The 13,121-nt window shown below is 43.5% G+C and overlaps 1 protein-coding gene and 1 long non-coding RNA gene across 5 annotated transcripts in view; one reads left to right on the top strand and one right to left on the bottom strand.

Annotated features, from left to right (window-relative positions):
- ASH2L (ASH2 like, histone lysine methyltransferase complex subunit) overlaps positions 1–7,606 on the bottom strand; it is a 27,639-nt gene extending 20,033 nt beyond the window's left edge. The window contains exons 1-5 of one of the 2 annotated variants that reach the window (XM_027122847.1): positions 7,389–7,606; positions 6,658–6,724; positions 6,402–6,553; positions 3,399–3,487; positions 3,023–3,117 (exon numbers count right to left, since the gene is read on the bottom strand). In XM_027122847.1, the coding sequence (XP_026978648.1) occupies positions 3,023–3,117; positions 3,399–3,487; positions 6,402–6,553; positions 6,658–6,724; positions 7,389–7,576 (591 nt within the window). In that variant the 5' untranslated portion in view covers positions 7,577–7,606. The remainder of the gene's footprint in view (positions 1–3,022; positions 3,118–3,398; positions 3,488–6,401; positions 6,554–6,657; positions 6,725–7,388) is intronic. The other variant, XM_027122848.1, reaches the window with a different exon arrangement.
- LOC113628877 (uncharacterized) lies at positions 7,556–13,121 on the top strand. 3 transcript variants are annotated; one of them, XR_003436285.1, is made up of 3 exons: positions 7,556–7,670; positions 10,783–10,907; positions 12,842–13,121. It is a non-coding gene; the product is annotated as an uncharacterized LOC113628877 (long non-coding RNA). The 3 variants fall into 3 exon arrangements; XR_003436287.1 differs by having other exon boundaries at positions 7,560–7,670; positions 10,751–10,907; XR_003436286.1 differs by lacking the exon at positions 7,556–7,670 and adding an exon at positions 7,760–7,795.

Below are 13,121 nucleotides of genomic sequence, written 5' to 3'. Positions count from 1 at the left end.
CTCAGACTTCTCCTGACCGAGACTGAACTCTGTACCTCACCTCATAAATCTGCTCTTAACACTCAGAATCGCCCATCACCCAGAGTCACAGGCTTGACACACGGAGTCACTCTTGTTCTTCTCGTACAACCTGCGCATCTAAATGGTCACCAAGTGAATTTTTTAAAAATATTTATTTATTTATTTATTTGGCTGTGTCGGGTCTTAGTTGCCGCGTGCGGGCTTCTCTCTAGTTTTGGCGCGGGCTCAAGAGTGTGAGGGCTCAGTAGTCTAGCGGCATGTGGGATCTTAGTTCCCCAACCAGGGATCAAACCCGTGTTCCCTGAACTGGAACAGCAGATACTTAACCACTGGACCACCAGGGAAGTCCCACTAAATGAATTTTTAAGTTTCAGAAACCTTTCACCAATCAGGGCTCTTTCCACCCCCACTGCTTTGACTGTGGTCCTCGCCAGTCCCTGCCTGCACGACCACAACAATCTCTGAGCTTGATCCTCTGGCACCAACCTCCCCCCATCCTAGGCCACCTCCCCCAGCCCACCAGAGTTTGTCCGCCGCTAACACCTTCCACCAGAATCAGTTCCGTGAACACCAAATCTTTACTAAAAGGAACCAGGCTGAATCAGGCAAAGCACAAGGGAAGACTGGGATGTTTTGTTGTTCCAGAAAGTAAGGAAGAGTTCAAAGACTGAAGAGGGACATATCAAAAAGTGTCAGGAGTCAGCCGGGATGGGTCTACACTGGTCAAATCTGAGCATCAGAAATCCAGAAATCCCATAATGGACTATAAAAATCAGTGATTCTTAAAATTAAAAACAACAACAACAACGGTGGGGGGGAGGACTCTTCTTTACAGAAGAACTGTAAACCAGTAAATGTATTCTGTTTACAATGACCATTCTATTAACTGCTTCAGGCTAGGACAGTCAATGGCTGCTACAACCACTGCTTGAAAGGATAAATTACTTAATAATTACAAAGAAAAAGGGGTCTCTTTACAATGGAAACATCAAGCAGTTAAATTCAGGACGACTAATAAATAACCTCTTTACCCAAGTAGTCAAATTTAGGATCACTAATAATAAAACAAAGCAATATCTTATGTCTCCTGATGTGATACACAGAAAAACACACACTATCTACATAATATTCTTGCCAAAAATGTTTAACCCGAACCTAATCATAAGGAAATAATCAGATAAATGCAAATTGAGGAGCATCATGGCAAATAACGGTCTAGGCTCTTCAAAATTTCAAATGTTATAGCAGACTAAAATAACAAAGTAAAATAAAGGAACTATTCTAGAGATAAAAGAGACATTACAACTAATTTTAATGTGTGATCCTTGATCAGGTCCTGGATAGAAGAAAAAGCTATGACGGATATTATTTAGACAATAAAAATACTGAGAAAATGTACACTCAATACACAAAAATATAATCTGTATATATAAGATAGTTGTATTGCATCAACATTAAGTTTTTTCAGTATGATCACTACACTGTGGTTATGAGAGTATATTGGGTAAAGTGTAATATCTACAATTTAGTCTCACATAAGCTTAGGGGGAATATATAGATATGGGGAGATAAAGCAAACACAGCAAAATAGTAACAGCTGGCAAATCTAGATAAAGAATAAACAGATGTTCATTGTACTATCTGAATTTTTCTATATATTTGAAAAATTCAGAATAACAATTTAGAGAAAAAAATAAGAGGCAAACCTAATCACAACACACCTCTATTTAAATGCATTCTTTTTAATGTAGGAAAAAAGGTTGGGGGGGGGTTGGGCGTGGGGAGGGGACCCTCTGCTGACTCCTCCGGCTTACAGGGTTAAGTCTAACCTCTCTGTTTAATAGAAAAGGCCCTGGTCAGTCTGATCCTGAATATATTCGTCTCACTAAATACCCTACACCAACCAGTGTCTTTCTTTTTTTTGGGGGGGCCTGGCCGCACGGCTTGCAGGATCTTAACTCCTCAACCAGGGATTGAACCCGTGCTCCCTGCAGTGGAAGCGTGGCCCCTGCAATGGAAGCTCCAAGTCCTGACCACTGGACGGCCAGGGAATTCCCCAACCAGTGTCTTTCAAACTGTAGGCTGCAGTCAATTAGCAGGCTATAAAATCAACTTTGTAGGTGCATACTAGCGTTGACTAGAATAGAAAATATCGGCACGCAGAGGGAAAAGATCAGAGAGGGCCTCAGTTTTAAATGAGAGCGGGCACATATGCGTGTATACCAGGTCACAGCGTAAACTCCAAAGTTGTACAATTTACTTAAGTCATATTTTGTTCCCGTGAGTCACAGGAGGAAAGACTCACGGACGGGCTGATCATCTAATTCTGAGTCCTGACTTCAGCCATGCGGTTTTCCAGTTTAACAATAAAGGATGAATCTTTTTAATAAACTGGCCTTTTCCCCTGACAAAATCTGTGATTGGCATCCATAAAAACAGCTCAAACTAAGCTGAGAAGGTTCACCTCAAGGTCTGATTATTAACTGTGGGACAGACAGTTGTTTGTTTCTATAAAGCCAATCAAAACTATTTAAGGATTTATCTTTTTTTTTTAAATACACTCTTTTTTAATATAAGGATTCATCCTTCTAATAGCTAAGCCAATGACACAATGAGCACACACTAGGAAGTTAGTAAATCACATGAAATGAGAACAAAGTAACCACTGAATTAGTCATATATTCATAAAAATTGGGGGGAAAGAACTTATTGTTAGACTGTACAGTTGACCCTTGAACAACTCTGGGATTAGGGGCACCGACTGTCTACACAGTCAAAAATCCTCATGTAAGTTTACAGTCAGCCCTCTGTATTCGTCGTTCTACATCCAAGGATTCAACCAACCTTGAAATGTGTAGTACTGTAGGATGTACTTAGTGAAAGAAACCTGCATATAAATGGACCAGTGAAGTTCAAACCCATGCTGTTCAAGGGTCCACTGTATTTAGAAGTTCCTCCTGATTCTCCGGCATAATTGCAATTACAATAATTCTATCTCTACCTTATCTTTGGAGAACATGGTTTTCGGATGTTCATCCTGTGTTCGGGACTGCCAGGTTAGGTTGGCCAAAGCACTAAGGCACATTTCTTTCAAGTCTATAAAAACAAAAAGGAAGAAAAAGTTACCTGTAGTAATATATCCCTGTTACCAAAAGAATATTTAACTAGGTGGTCCACAGATTAACAACCACAGCAGCAAAGAATAGAGTCATCATTTGATCTGAAATGGACAATAGCAATTATTCAGAGCTAAGCCCCAAGGTAACTTCTACCAGCTACCAAGCAAAGGTTTCCTGATTCGGCTGAGCCCAAATCCCTTTTCTTTGCCAGCTAACCAGAGGACAGTCACTTTGCAGTACTCCGGAGTTTGTCCTTACTTGCTTGCTTCCGGAGGAAGTAGGTATTCCCACTATGATGGCATACATTGCAGTGGAAACTGTAGTTGGTCATGAAAGGTAGACAGGATCTGGAGAACAGCCAAATTGTGCAAATTAGTGAAGTTCTGAACACACACTTATGAGAAGTAAATCAACGGGGATCCTCTCCCTCAGTGAAAGTTACATAATAACGCTAATGTATTAATATACTCTTAAAACTTAAAAAGGTCACCAAGGGAATTCCCTGGCGGTCCAGTGGTTAGGGTTCCACGCTTCCATTGCAGGGGGCACAGGTTCAGTCCCTGGTCGGGGAACTAAAATCCCACATGCTGCGCAGCAGGGTCAAAAAAAAGGTCACCAAAACAGGGCTCATATTTTTACAAATACCTGGATTTTTCTGTCACAAAAATTTAGTAAGACATTATCCACTATAGTTGATAATTCGGCATCTGCAAGGTTCTGACCTGAGCCCTATCCAACTAGTTTATTATAGTTTGTAAGCACCTAAAACAGTATACCAGGCGACTTGTGGAAGAAGACAAAGTAGTCTCTTTAAATATCTTTACATTTAAATATCTGTATTTATATTATGTTCAAGTATCTTTGTAAAGTGCCAATACCATTGTTGGAAAGGGCAGACAGGTATAAAAAGATTAATTTTAAAATGTAAATAGTTATTCAAGAACAACACAGAAGTCACAAAACATGACCTGCCTCATTACCAAATGAATCCTACAGATGACAGTTAGTCTTATTTAAGAGTTTAAAGGACCCAAGTAGTAACTTCAGATTTAAGAGTTAGGGAAGATTTTTTGAGGACACAAATTAGGATTTGGAAAGATGAGTTGGTTTTCTTTTCTAGAGGCAAACTATTTTGTGTAGAGATGAGAAAGTGCAAACTAGGAGGCAAAGTGGCAAACTGGTGTACACAAGTTTGGCCAGGGGAGGGGAGTTGTCGGGGGTATGGTAAAAGATAAGGCTTGAAAGGTAAGAAGTACAAGAGGCCTTACATGCCCGTGGAAGTGGATCTTCTCTGTGGGTAACAGGAACATCTTGAAGGGGAAGCCACCTTGTGAAAGCAGTAAGTTTAGTGATAGGATGGGTCTGAAGGGAAGAAGAGATTAGAAACGGGAATATGGAAGAAGCTTCTGTAGCCATTCCAGCAGAAGGTTAAAAAAAAAAACCTCACCTCGAGTGAAACAATAAAAATGGAAAGGACAAGCAAGTGCACAAGAAGAAAAAAAATTGGTCAAGCTTGGTAGCTGATTTGACGGGGGCGGGCATGAAATAAAAAGAGTCCTAACCACTAAGACTGCTTGTATCATAGAGGAAATCTCCTAAGAGGTGAGCTGGGGGCAAGAGAAGGCCTGTTTGAAGGCAGAGAGGAAGAAACTGGTGGAGGGAGAGACTGAGGGCTAACAGGAACCATGCATTAGAGAAGTGTCGTGGCTGTACTGGGTGACTGGAAAAGTATAGGGAGAGCTTGGTCCTGAAAAGGAGAAAGTAAAAGAAAAACAAAAGACTGGTTTAAGTTGGAAGAGAAGCAATCAAAATAAAGGCAGGTTTATCTTGGACTTTGCTGAAACTGGTTTAAGGTATCCTTAAAGAGATGCTCCCAAATGTGTGTCTACTGCCACCACTCAAGGAATTAAGAAATATCCTTAGGACTGTTAAGATCGAGTTCCCTTACCTTTACCTCTCTCTAGAGCCCCTTCCATTAAACAGTCCATTGTGATAAGCTCACTTACAGAAGAGATAGGCAGGTATATAGTTACCTAATTCAAACACAATCAAGTGTTTAGAGCAGCCTTTTTCATACCCGGCTAGCTCACTCACTTCCTCCATCTCAGCCATAAACGATAATCTGTCCCACCTGCTGGGTTTTAGGTATAACTTCTCAAATTCAGGTACAAACTGGTCTCTACCAAACCTCTGAACGGTGGTTTGATTCATTGCTGGATTGTTCCACATTATCACTCTGATAAATTTCCTTTCCTAAACCCTGTTTATCCAAACAAATTCTCCTTGGCAAAAGTGGCCCAATTTTAGGTCTAACTGACCAGCTTATATATTTTCCCTATAGGTCTTTCTACCGAGATCACTTCTTCCTGATCCTTCAGTAATTTTCTTTCTTTTTTAAACATTCTATCCTTCCTCACCAGTCACATATTAATAAAAACATTAGTATTTCTTTAACTTTTTAACTAGAAAGCAGTCATCAAATTATAAAGGAAGGTTATTTCTTCACAAACCCATCCAAGGGGGATTAATTTCAGAATTAACAACACAGCCCTATTCTGAGACAGTCTTATCTAAATTTATTTGTATAATATGGACCATAAAGAACACCCCAGAGAGGCAGCAGTATAGTTATTTCCATAGACAGTGAGTCAGTAATGCTGCCTTGCTAGCTGTTGACCGAATACTCAGAATAAGTAAAGGCGCCTTTCATTCTCAATCGTTCATAAAATGGTTTTAATTCACTAGACGAGGTTTAAAGACTGGAAATTGGTTTTGCTGAGGAGAGAATTCAGGACAAGTAAAGGGAGTGAATTAGAAACCAAAAGGAAAAAAAGGATGGCTCAGGCATGAAGAGGACTGGCCATCTCAAATTTTTGACATCAGGCTTTTTCCACCATATACACCAACCCTTTCTCCCAAATCCACAATACCCAATACAAGGTTTAAATGACATTGTCTCAAATTTGTTTATTTAATGCTTTGTAATTACATGGTTTGTCTCCCGTCCAGGCCCTAAGTGCAAACACAGGGATAATAACTATCATTATACCTGTTAAGGGCTTGCCCTTAGTAGAGAGAAGACATGCTCAGGCTATTAAAACAATTCCTGATTCAAATCCTACTACTCACTGAACAGGGGTCAGGAGACACAGGAAACACTACGCATCTACGTTTGCCTAGACAGTGACTATTCAACTGTTGGACGTGTTGAGATCTAACATTTACAAAGTGATTCTTACAAAGTCTACGAAAAATACTCACGAGGTATCTATGCCAAAGGTGTCTGCTGTGAACCATTTGGTACATATTCCACACTGCAGCTCCACCTCTCCCAACTGGCGACCATTCTCTTCATCCACGGAGCCCGCCTGAGTATCCATCACCTCTGAAGTATCCCCAGCACCTTCCTGTGTCCACAGAACCATGAGAGAATCAAGTTAGTTGACCTGACTGTATTTCTGATTCGCTTAAAAACCAACCCTATTTTGCTTTGCAAACATCCAAAACAAATACTTACTAGTGTATCCTTTCCATTAGAGGATTCTGTCTCCAAGCCACCACTTACATCAACTGAGTTTGCATCCCTGTAAAATAAGGAAAGCACTCAGAAAGAAGAATTTTCAAGAGAAACACACCTGAAAACGCCTATTCCCAAAGATAATGATCAAAGTACAGCTGAACTTCACACTCCTACTTTTTTCAGCAAAGACTTTTCTCAGACTGGATGCCCAGCATTAGGAAGAATGCGGCCAAGATAAGCCCATGGCGCATCAAGGAAACCTAATCGGCCCTTACAGACAAGTCTACAGGGGATGGAACTGGTCCTGGGGGAGGTTCGAAGAGATGCAGCTTTTCCGCTCTGTTTTCAGAGGGACCATTACTTCCACCAGTCTGGCAGCGCAAAGTGGTTTCCTCTCTGGGATTTTTGAAGGGTTCCTGCTAGAAAGTGACCTATCCGCACCCTGCTGGTGTGCAAGGGCCGGGAGGTAGGAGGAGAAACTTGGCCTAAAAGATGCGAAAGAGGCGTAGCCCGAGATACAGTTCAGAGGGGACAGGCCAAGCGGCGAGCGGGACTAAGATCCGGGAGGGAGCAGGGCGAGCGGCTGGCCGCAGGGCCTGGGTTCGGAAGGGGCGGGCCGGAGTGCTCCCGGGAGCCGCGGGATTCCGAGAGGGGCGGGCCTCCCTCCCCTCCCCTCCCCCCCGTCCCCCTCCCTCCCTCTGTCCTCCTCGGGCTGCAGGACGTCTCACCCGCTTTCGGCCTCTCCAGAGCCAGGCTCCGCGGCTGGAGCAGCAGACGTCCCCTCCCCGGCCGGAGCGGCTGCTACCGCTACTACCGGCTTCGTTTCCCCTTCTTCTGCCGGTGTTGCATTTGCAGCCACTGCCGGGCCGGGTCCTGCATTCACTCCCGGGCCGGGTACGGTTCCCGCCGCCGCCATCACTGCCGCCTCCCAGGCTTCTCGCGAGAATACTGTCTGCGTCTCGCGCGAGTTGCTCACTGGCCCTCTAACCTTCAAATAGTGAAGATTCTCAGTGAGTACACCGCCTGCCAAGGGAAGGCGCGCTCTAAGCCCGCTTTAAGGTCGGGAGGGCAGACAGAGGTGGGCGGGGCCTCGGGGCTGGGTAGATACAGACCGAGCCACGTGAAGGCGGAGGAGGTGAGATTACTCGTTGGATTGCCTCTAGGACTCACTTCATTTCAGGGTGGACGCTGCGCATTTTCGTGACCGGGACGAAATCACCGCGCAGATGAGGCGCCTTGAGAGCGCTGGCAGCCTAGAGGCGTTGAAGGCTGTGATGTGCATTGCAGACTTTCCTCACCGTTAGACGTGGGAAACGTCTTCCCGCCCCAGAAGTAGTTTGTTGTACTGCCCTCGTGATCTGCCACTTTGAGCAGGTTTCCTAGTGGCGTCTAGAGATGGGCGGCTTAATTTTGTGACTTTAAAATTAATTGAAAATTTAAATCAAAAAAGTAATTGGGGAATTCCGTGGTTAGGATTCGGCACTTTCACTGTGGAGGCCCAGGTTTAATCCCTGGTCAGGGAACTGAGATACCGCAAGCCGCACAACACGGCCAAAACAAAACAACAACAAAAAAAGTAATTGTTAAGAGATCACCATGTGATTTGGCATAGAACTTTGAAGTCGTTGAAAGAATTGAGTTGAACTGATTTCTAAATGGGAATCTGCTTGTTTATGTAAACAGAGGTTGTCAGCTCTTATATCTATAAACACGAAAAATAGGAATAGAATTGATGCTGAACCTGTCTCATTCTAGCAGTAGCGATATTAATGGATATATGGATTAATTGAAAATCTAATCCTCAGTCTCATTAAGAATTGCATCTCTAATACAATTTTAATTTTTATGTTTAGTAATCAAAATGTATACTATGTTTATTCGATCAGTTGTATACTGATAATTGAAGAAATATTTTAACACTAGAGATTTATGGTCACAGAAAGTACATAAAAATTTAATTTCAACTTTTATACATATTTTTATTGCAGAGAAGTATTTAGCCTTTAGTAAAAAAAATAGATATATACACATATGTATTAATTACCTATATATTTTTACATGTGGGTGCATATATATATATGTTCCATTTTATCTTATGAAGGAAGAAGAACGGAAATAAGATGATGTAAAATTTCCAGCTATTAAAGAAATCTTGTTCATGTATTTTTTTTTTGTTTTTTTTAAGTATACTCTTCAGTGGTTTTTATTTATTTATTTTGCTTTTTAAGATTTTTTTTTTTTTAATGTGGACCTTTTTTTTTTTAAGTCTTTATCGAATTTGTTACGATATTGCTTCTTTTTAGGTTTTGGTTTTCTGGCCACAAGGCATGTGGGATCTTAGGTCCCGGACCAGGGATTGAACCCGCACCCCCTGCATTGGAAGGCAAAGTCTTACACTGGACCTCCAAGGAAGTCCCTGTTTTGGGGGGTTTTTTTGGTGGTACCACATGGCTTGTGGGATCTTAGTTCCCCGACCAGGGATTGAACCCAGGCCCTGGCAATGGAAGTGCCAAGTCCTAACCACTGGACTGCCAGGGAATTCCCTATATCTTTTTTTTTTTTTAATGCCAGTAGTGACACACTAAATCGATTTGATGACCCAAATTTGAAAAACACTGGTATAGCATTGTTTTCAAAGGGCAGTGGTCTGGGGATTGAACCCTGGACAGCATCTGCATTTTAAATGAAAGTCATGAATGATCTGAAACCAAGTCCCCCTAAAACCGAGTTCCTTACTCAATTTATGATTAATCTCTCTATCCAAAACTTCATTCCCTTTCTTGTCCCCTCTGAGCTCAATTCCTTGTTTACTGAACAGTAATCAACCAGAGTCAGATGATTAAAATTGCTGTGGTCAATAACATCGTTAATGTACTAAAATTGCTATTATAGACATCACCATTAACGTACAAACTCAGATTGTTTCTCCAGGGCAAGATGAGCTAATAGACCCTGGCCACAGAATGTAAACCAGAGACATTCTGACTCTCGGAACTATGATTAAGAACCAGTGTTCTTTTTTTTTTTTTTTTTTTTTTTGCGGTACCCGGGCCTCTCACTGTTGTGGCCCCAGACGCGCAGGCTCAGCGGCCATGGCTCACGGGCCCAGCCGCTCTGCGGCATGTGGGATCCTTCCGGGCCGGGGCACGAACCCACATCCCCTGCATCGGCAGGCGGACTCTCAACCACTGCGCCACCAGGGAAGCCCAGAACCAGTGTTCTTAATCAAAATGTGAAATGTCACAAGACAGTGTTTAATCCCAGCCTCTTTGGTCTTCCCCTTTAAAACACCCCAAACTCAAAGACCAAGTTGGAGAGTGGATCTGCAGCTTGTCTCCCACTCCCTCATTTGGTGCCCTGCAATAAATGCTGTATTTTCCTTCACCACATCCTGGTGTTGGTAGATTGAATTTGCTGCACATTTGGCCAGAAGACCTAAGTTTAGTTTGGTAACATTCATTTTAAAAGTCCTAAATGATTTCAATGGAGTAATAGAGTGGTGGGGGCAGAATTCACATTGCAATGGATTGAGAAGTGAATAGAGGGCTGGAAGGAGAAATAGCTTTGTAGACAAATCTTCCCACCTTTTTCCTGAGGCATTTTACCTCTATAAAGAAAACCTGAGTCAATAGGGCAAAATGTCAACATCTGCTAAATTTGCTAGTCTGTTGCATGATGTCTTGATGTCTCATGGCAGAAAGAATTCAGTGAGAAACAAAGTGATAGGTAAGAAGTGGATTTATTTAGAGAGAAACACACTCCACAGACAGAGTGTGGGCCATCTCAGAAGGTGAGAGCGGCCCCCAGGGTACAGGGTTGTCAGTTGTTATAGGGGTGGGTAATTTCATAGGCTAATGAAAGGGAGGACTATTCCAAGGATTTTGGGGAAGGGGCGGATATTTCCAGGAATTGGGCCACCGCCCCCTTTTTGACCTTTATGGTTGGCCTTGGAACTGTCATGGCACCCGTGGGTGTGTTACAATGGGTCTATTCAGAAGCTCAAGGTCTAGTGGAAGTCAGCTTGTCCGCCATCTTGGACCTGTTCTAATTAGTTTATGTCGTGTCCCTGGGCTATGTCATTCTTTTAAAGATGGTGCCCTGCCCCCTTCTCTCCTGTTTCAGTTCCAGCAGGGAGCCAGAACCTGTGCCATCAACATCCGGCATGAGTGAAATGGCAGCTCGCCCTCTGTCTCCTATTGCTGATGACCCTGCAGCTCTACCATCGCTCACCTCCACTCCCTCCTCCAGTCAGTAACTCTTCTTTTTTAAAAAATAAATTTATTTATTTTATTTATTTATTTTTGGCTGTGTTGGGTCTTCGTTGCTGCACGCAGGCTTTCTCTAGTTGCATTGAGCAGGGGCTGCTCTTTGTTCCGGTGTGCGGGCTTCTCACTGCGGTGGCTTCTCTTGTTGCCGAGCGTGGGCTCTAGGCCCGCGGGCTTCAGTAGTTGTGGCTTGCGGGCTTAGCTGCTCCGTGGCATGTGGGATCTTCCCGGACCAGGGCTCGAACCCATGTCCCTTGCATTGGCAGGCAGATTCTTAACCACTGTGCCACCAGGGAAGCCCCTCAGTAACTCTTCTTGTCTGTTCATTCAGTGCCAGCCTGTGTGCCAGCTGTTGTACTGTACTACTGTACTTTTCAAGGTACTGTACTGTAAGATTAAAAATGTTTTTTTAATTTTTTGTTTGTTTTTTATGTATTATTTGTGTGAAAAGTATTATAAACCTATTACAGTACAGCACTATATAGATGATTGTGTTAGTTGGGTACCTAGGCTAACTTTGTTGGACTTATGAACAAATTGGACTTACGAATGCACTCTCAAATGGAACTTGTTCATATGTAGGGGACTTACTGTAATAATGATCTTAAGGGAACAAAAGGACAAACCTATCAGGCAAGAGAATTAACAATGGCAAAGATAACAAATCAGTTGTAGACTCCCAGTTCTACTTCAATGGTAAAGACTAGCGTAAAGCACTGCCTTGAGCTATTTTGCAGAATTTAAGTCTCTCCTCAAGTGCTCAATCACCAGATCAACTGGAACCTAAGGGATGATGATGTTGACCTTTTCTGACCCTCCTGACTTCAATCAACTAAAGCTTGGACTGTCCACTGCTCAAGCCCCTTCAACAACATGCACGTACCCTTAGGTTAAAACTTTCCCAATTTTGCTGTTTGGAAACACTACTTTGAGAAAGATCCCTGGTGTTCTCTTTACTTGATACAAGTAATAAATCCTTCCTTCTTCTTATCTTTGGCTTGGTTGTATCTTATGGCTCGACATCCACCAAGAGGAGACCCAGTTTTCGGGTAACACCAGGACAGGTTTTTTTGTTTTGTTTTAATTTTTTGCGGTACGCGGGCCTCTCACTGCTGTGGCCTCTCCTGTTGCGGAGCACAGGCTCCGGACGCGCAGGCTCAGCGGACATGGCTCACGGGCCCAGCCGCGGCATGTGGGATCCTCCCGGACCGGGGCACGAACCCGTGTCCCCTGCATCGGCAGGTAGACTCTCAACCACTGCGCCACCAGGGAAGCCCTGTTTTGTTTTATTTTTGTTTTTGTTTTGGCCGCGTGGCTTGTGGGATCTCAGTTCCACAACCAGGGATTGAACCCGGGCCCCAGCAGTGAAAGCCTGGAATCCTAACCATTAGGCCACCAGGGAACTCCCAGGACAGGTATTAAAGTGAACTAACCTACTGAAACCTAGTCCCCCAAAACCGAGTTCCCCTGCCGAGTTTATGGTTAACCTCTGTATCCAAAACTTTATTCCCTCCCTTTCTTGTCCTGTACCTGTTCCCCTAAAGATTGAGGAGCATCAGAGAAAAGGGGGATTGAAACTGCCAGGGTACAAAAGCCTTTCCCTCCCCCCACCCCCCGCCCGACCAGGGATCAAACCCATGCCCCCTGCAGGGGAAGGGGAAGCACAAGGTCCTAACCACTGGACCACCAGGGAATTCCCCTCCCCCACTTCTTTTTGTAGGAAAAGGCTTTAGTCTCCTCCACCTTCCCTGCGTTCCAAAGACCAGATTCAAGCAGTTATTAATTAGAGAAGTGAAGGAATGCAGAAGCAAAGGAAAAGCAGTCAAAAACAACAGTTCAGCCATGAAACAGAGTCCTAGTTCCTCCTCAAGGGATATACATCACAATCTGACATAGATCTTTGGGTTGTTTTATAGGAACTAAGACCTCCCCCAACCCTACCACCCAGGTGGAGCATGGTGACTACTTGCTGAGACCCCAGACTGGTTGGAACCAGAAAGTTGATGATTGACATTCCTGGAACACCACTGTTACCTCACCACCACCCAATTAGGAGAACGTGACACACCCCACAGCCATCACCCCAGATGTTGCCTTTAAAAACTCTTCCCTGAAAACCGTCTGGGAGTTTGGGTCTTCTGAACGCAAGCGGCCCATTCTTGCTGGGCCCTGCAATAAACCTTTCTCTGCTCCAAA

This window comes from Aethalodelphis obliquidens, unplaced genomic scaffold (assembly GCF_003676395.1).
Source record: "Aethalodelphis obliquidens isolate GAN/ISIS:26980383/991018 unplaced genomic scaffold, ASM367639v1 scaffold25, whole genome shotgun sequence".
NCBI classification, from domain to species: Eukaryota; Metazoa; Chordata; class Mammalia; order Artiodactyla; family Delphinidae; genus Aethalodelphis; species Aethalodelphis obliquidens.
This window is presented reverse-complemented; position numbering and strand designations above follow the sequence as displayed.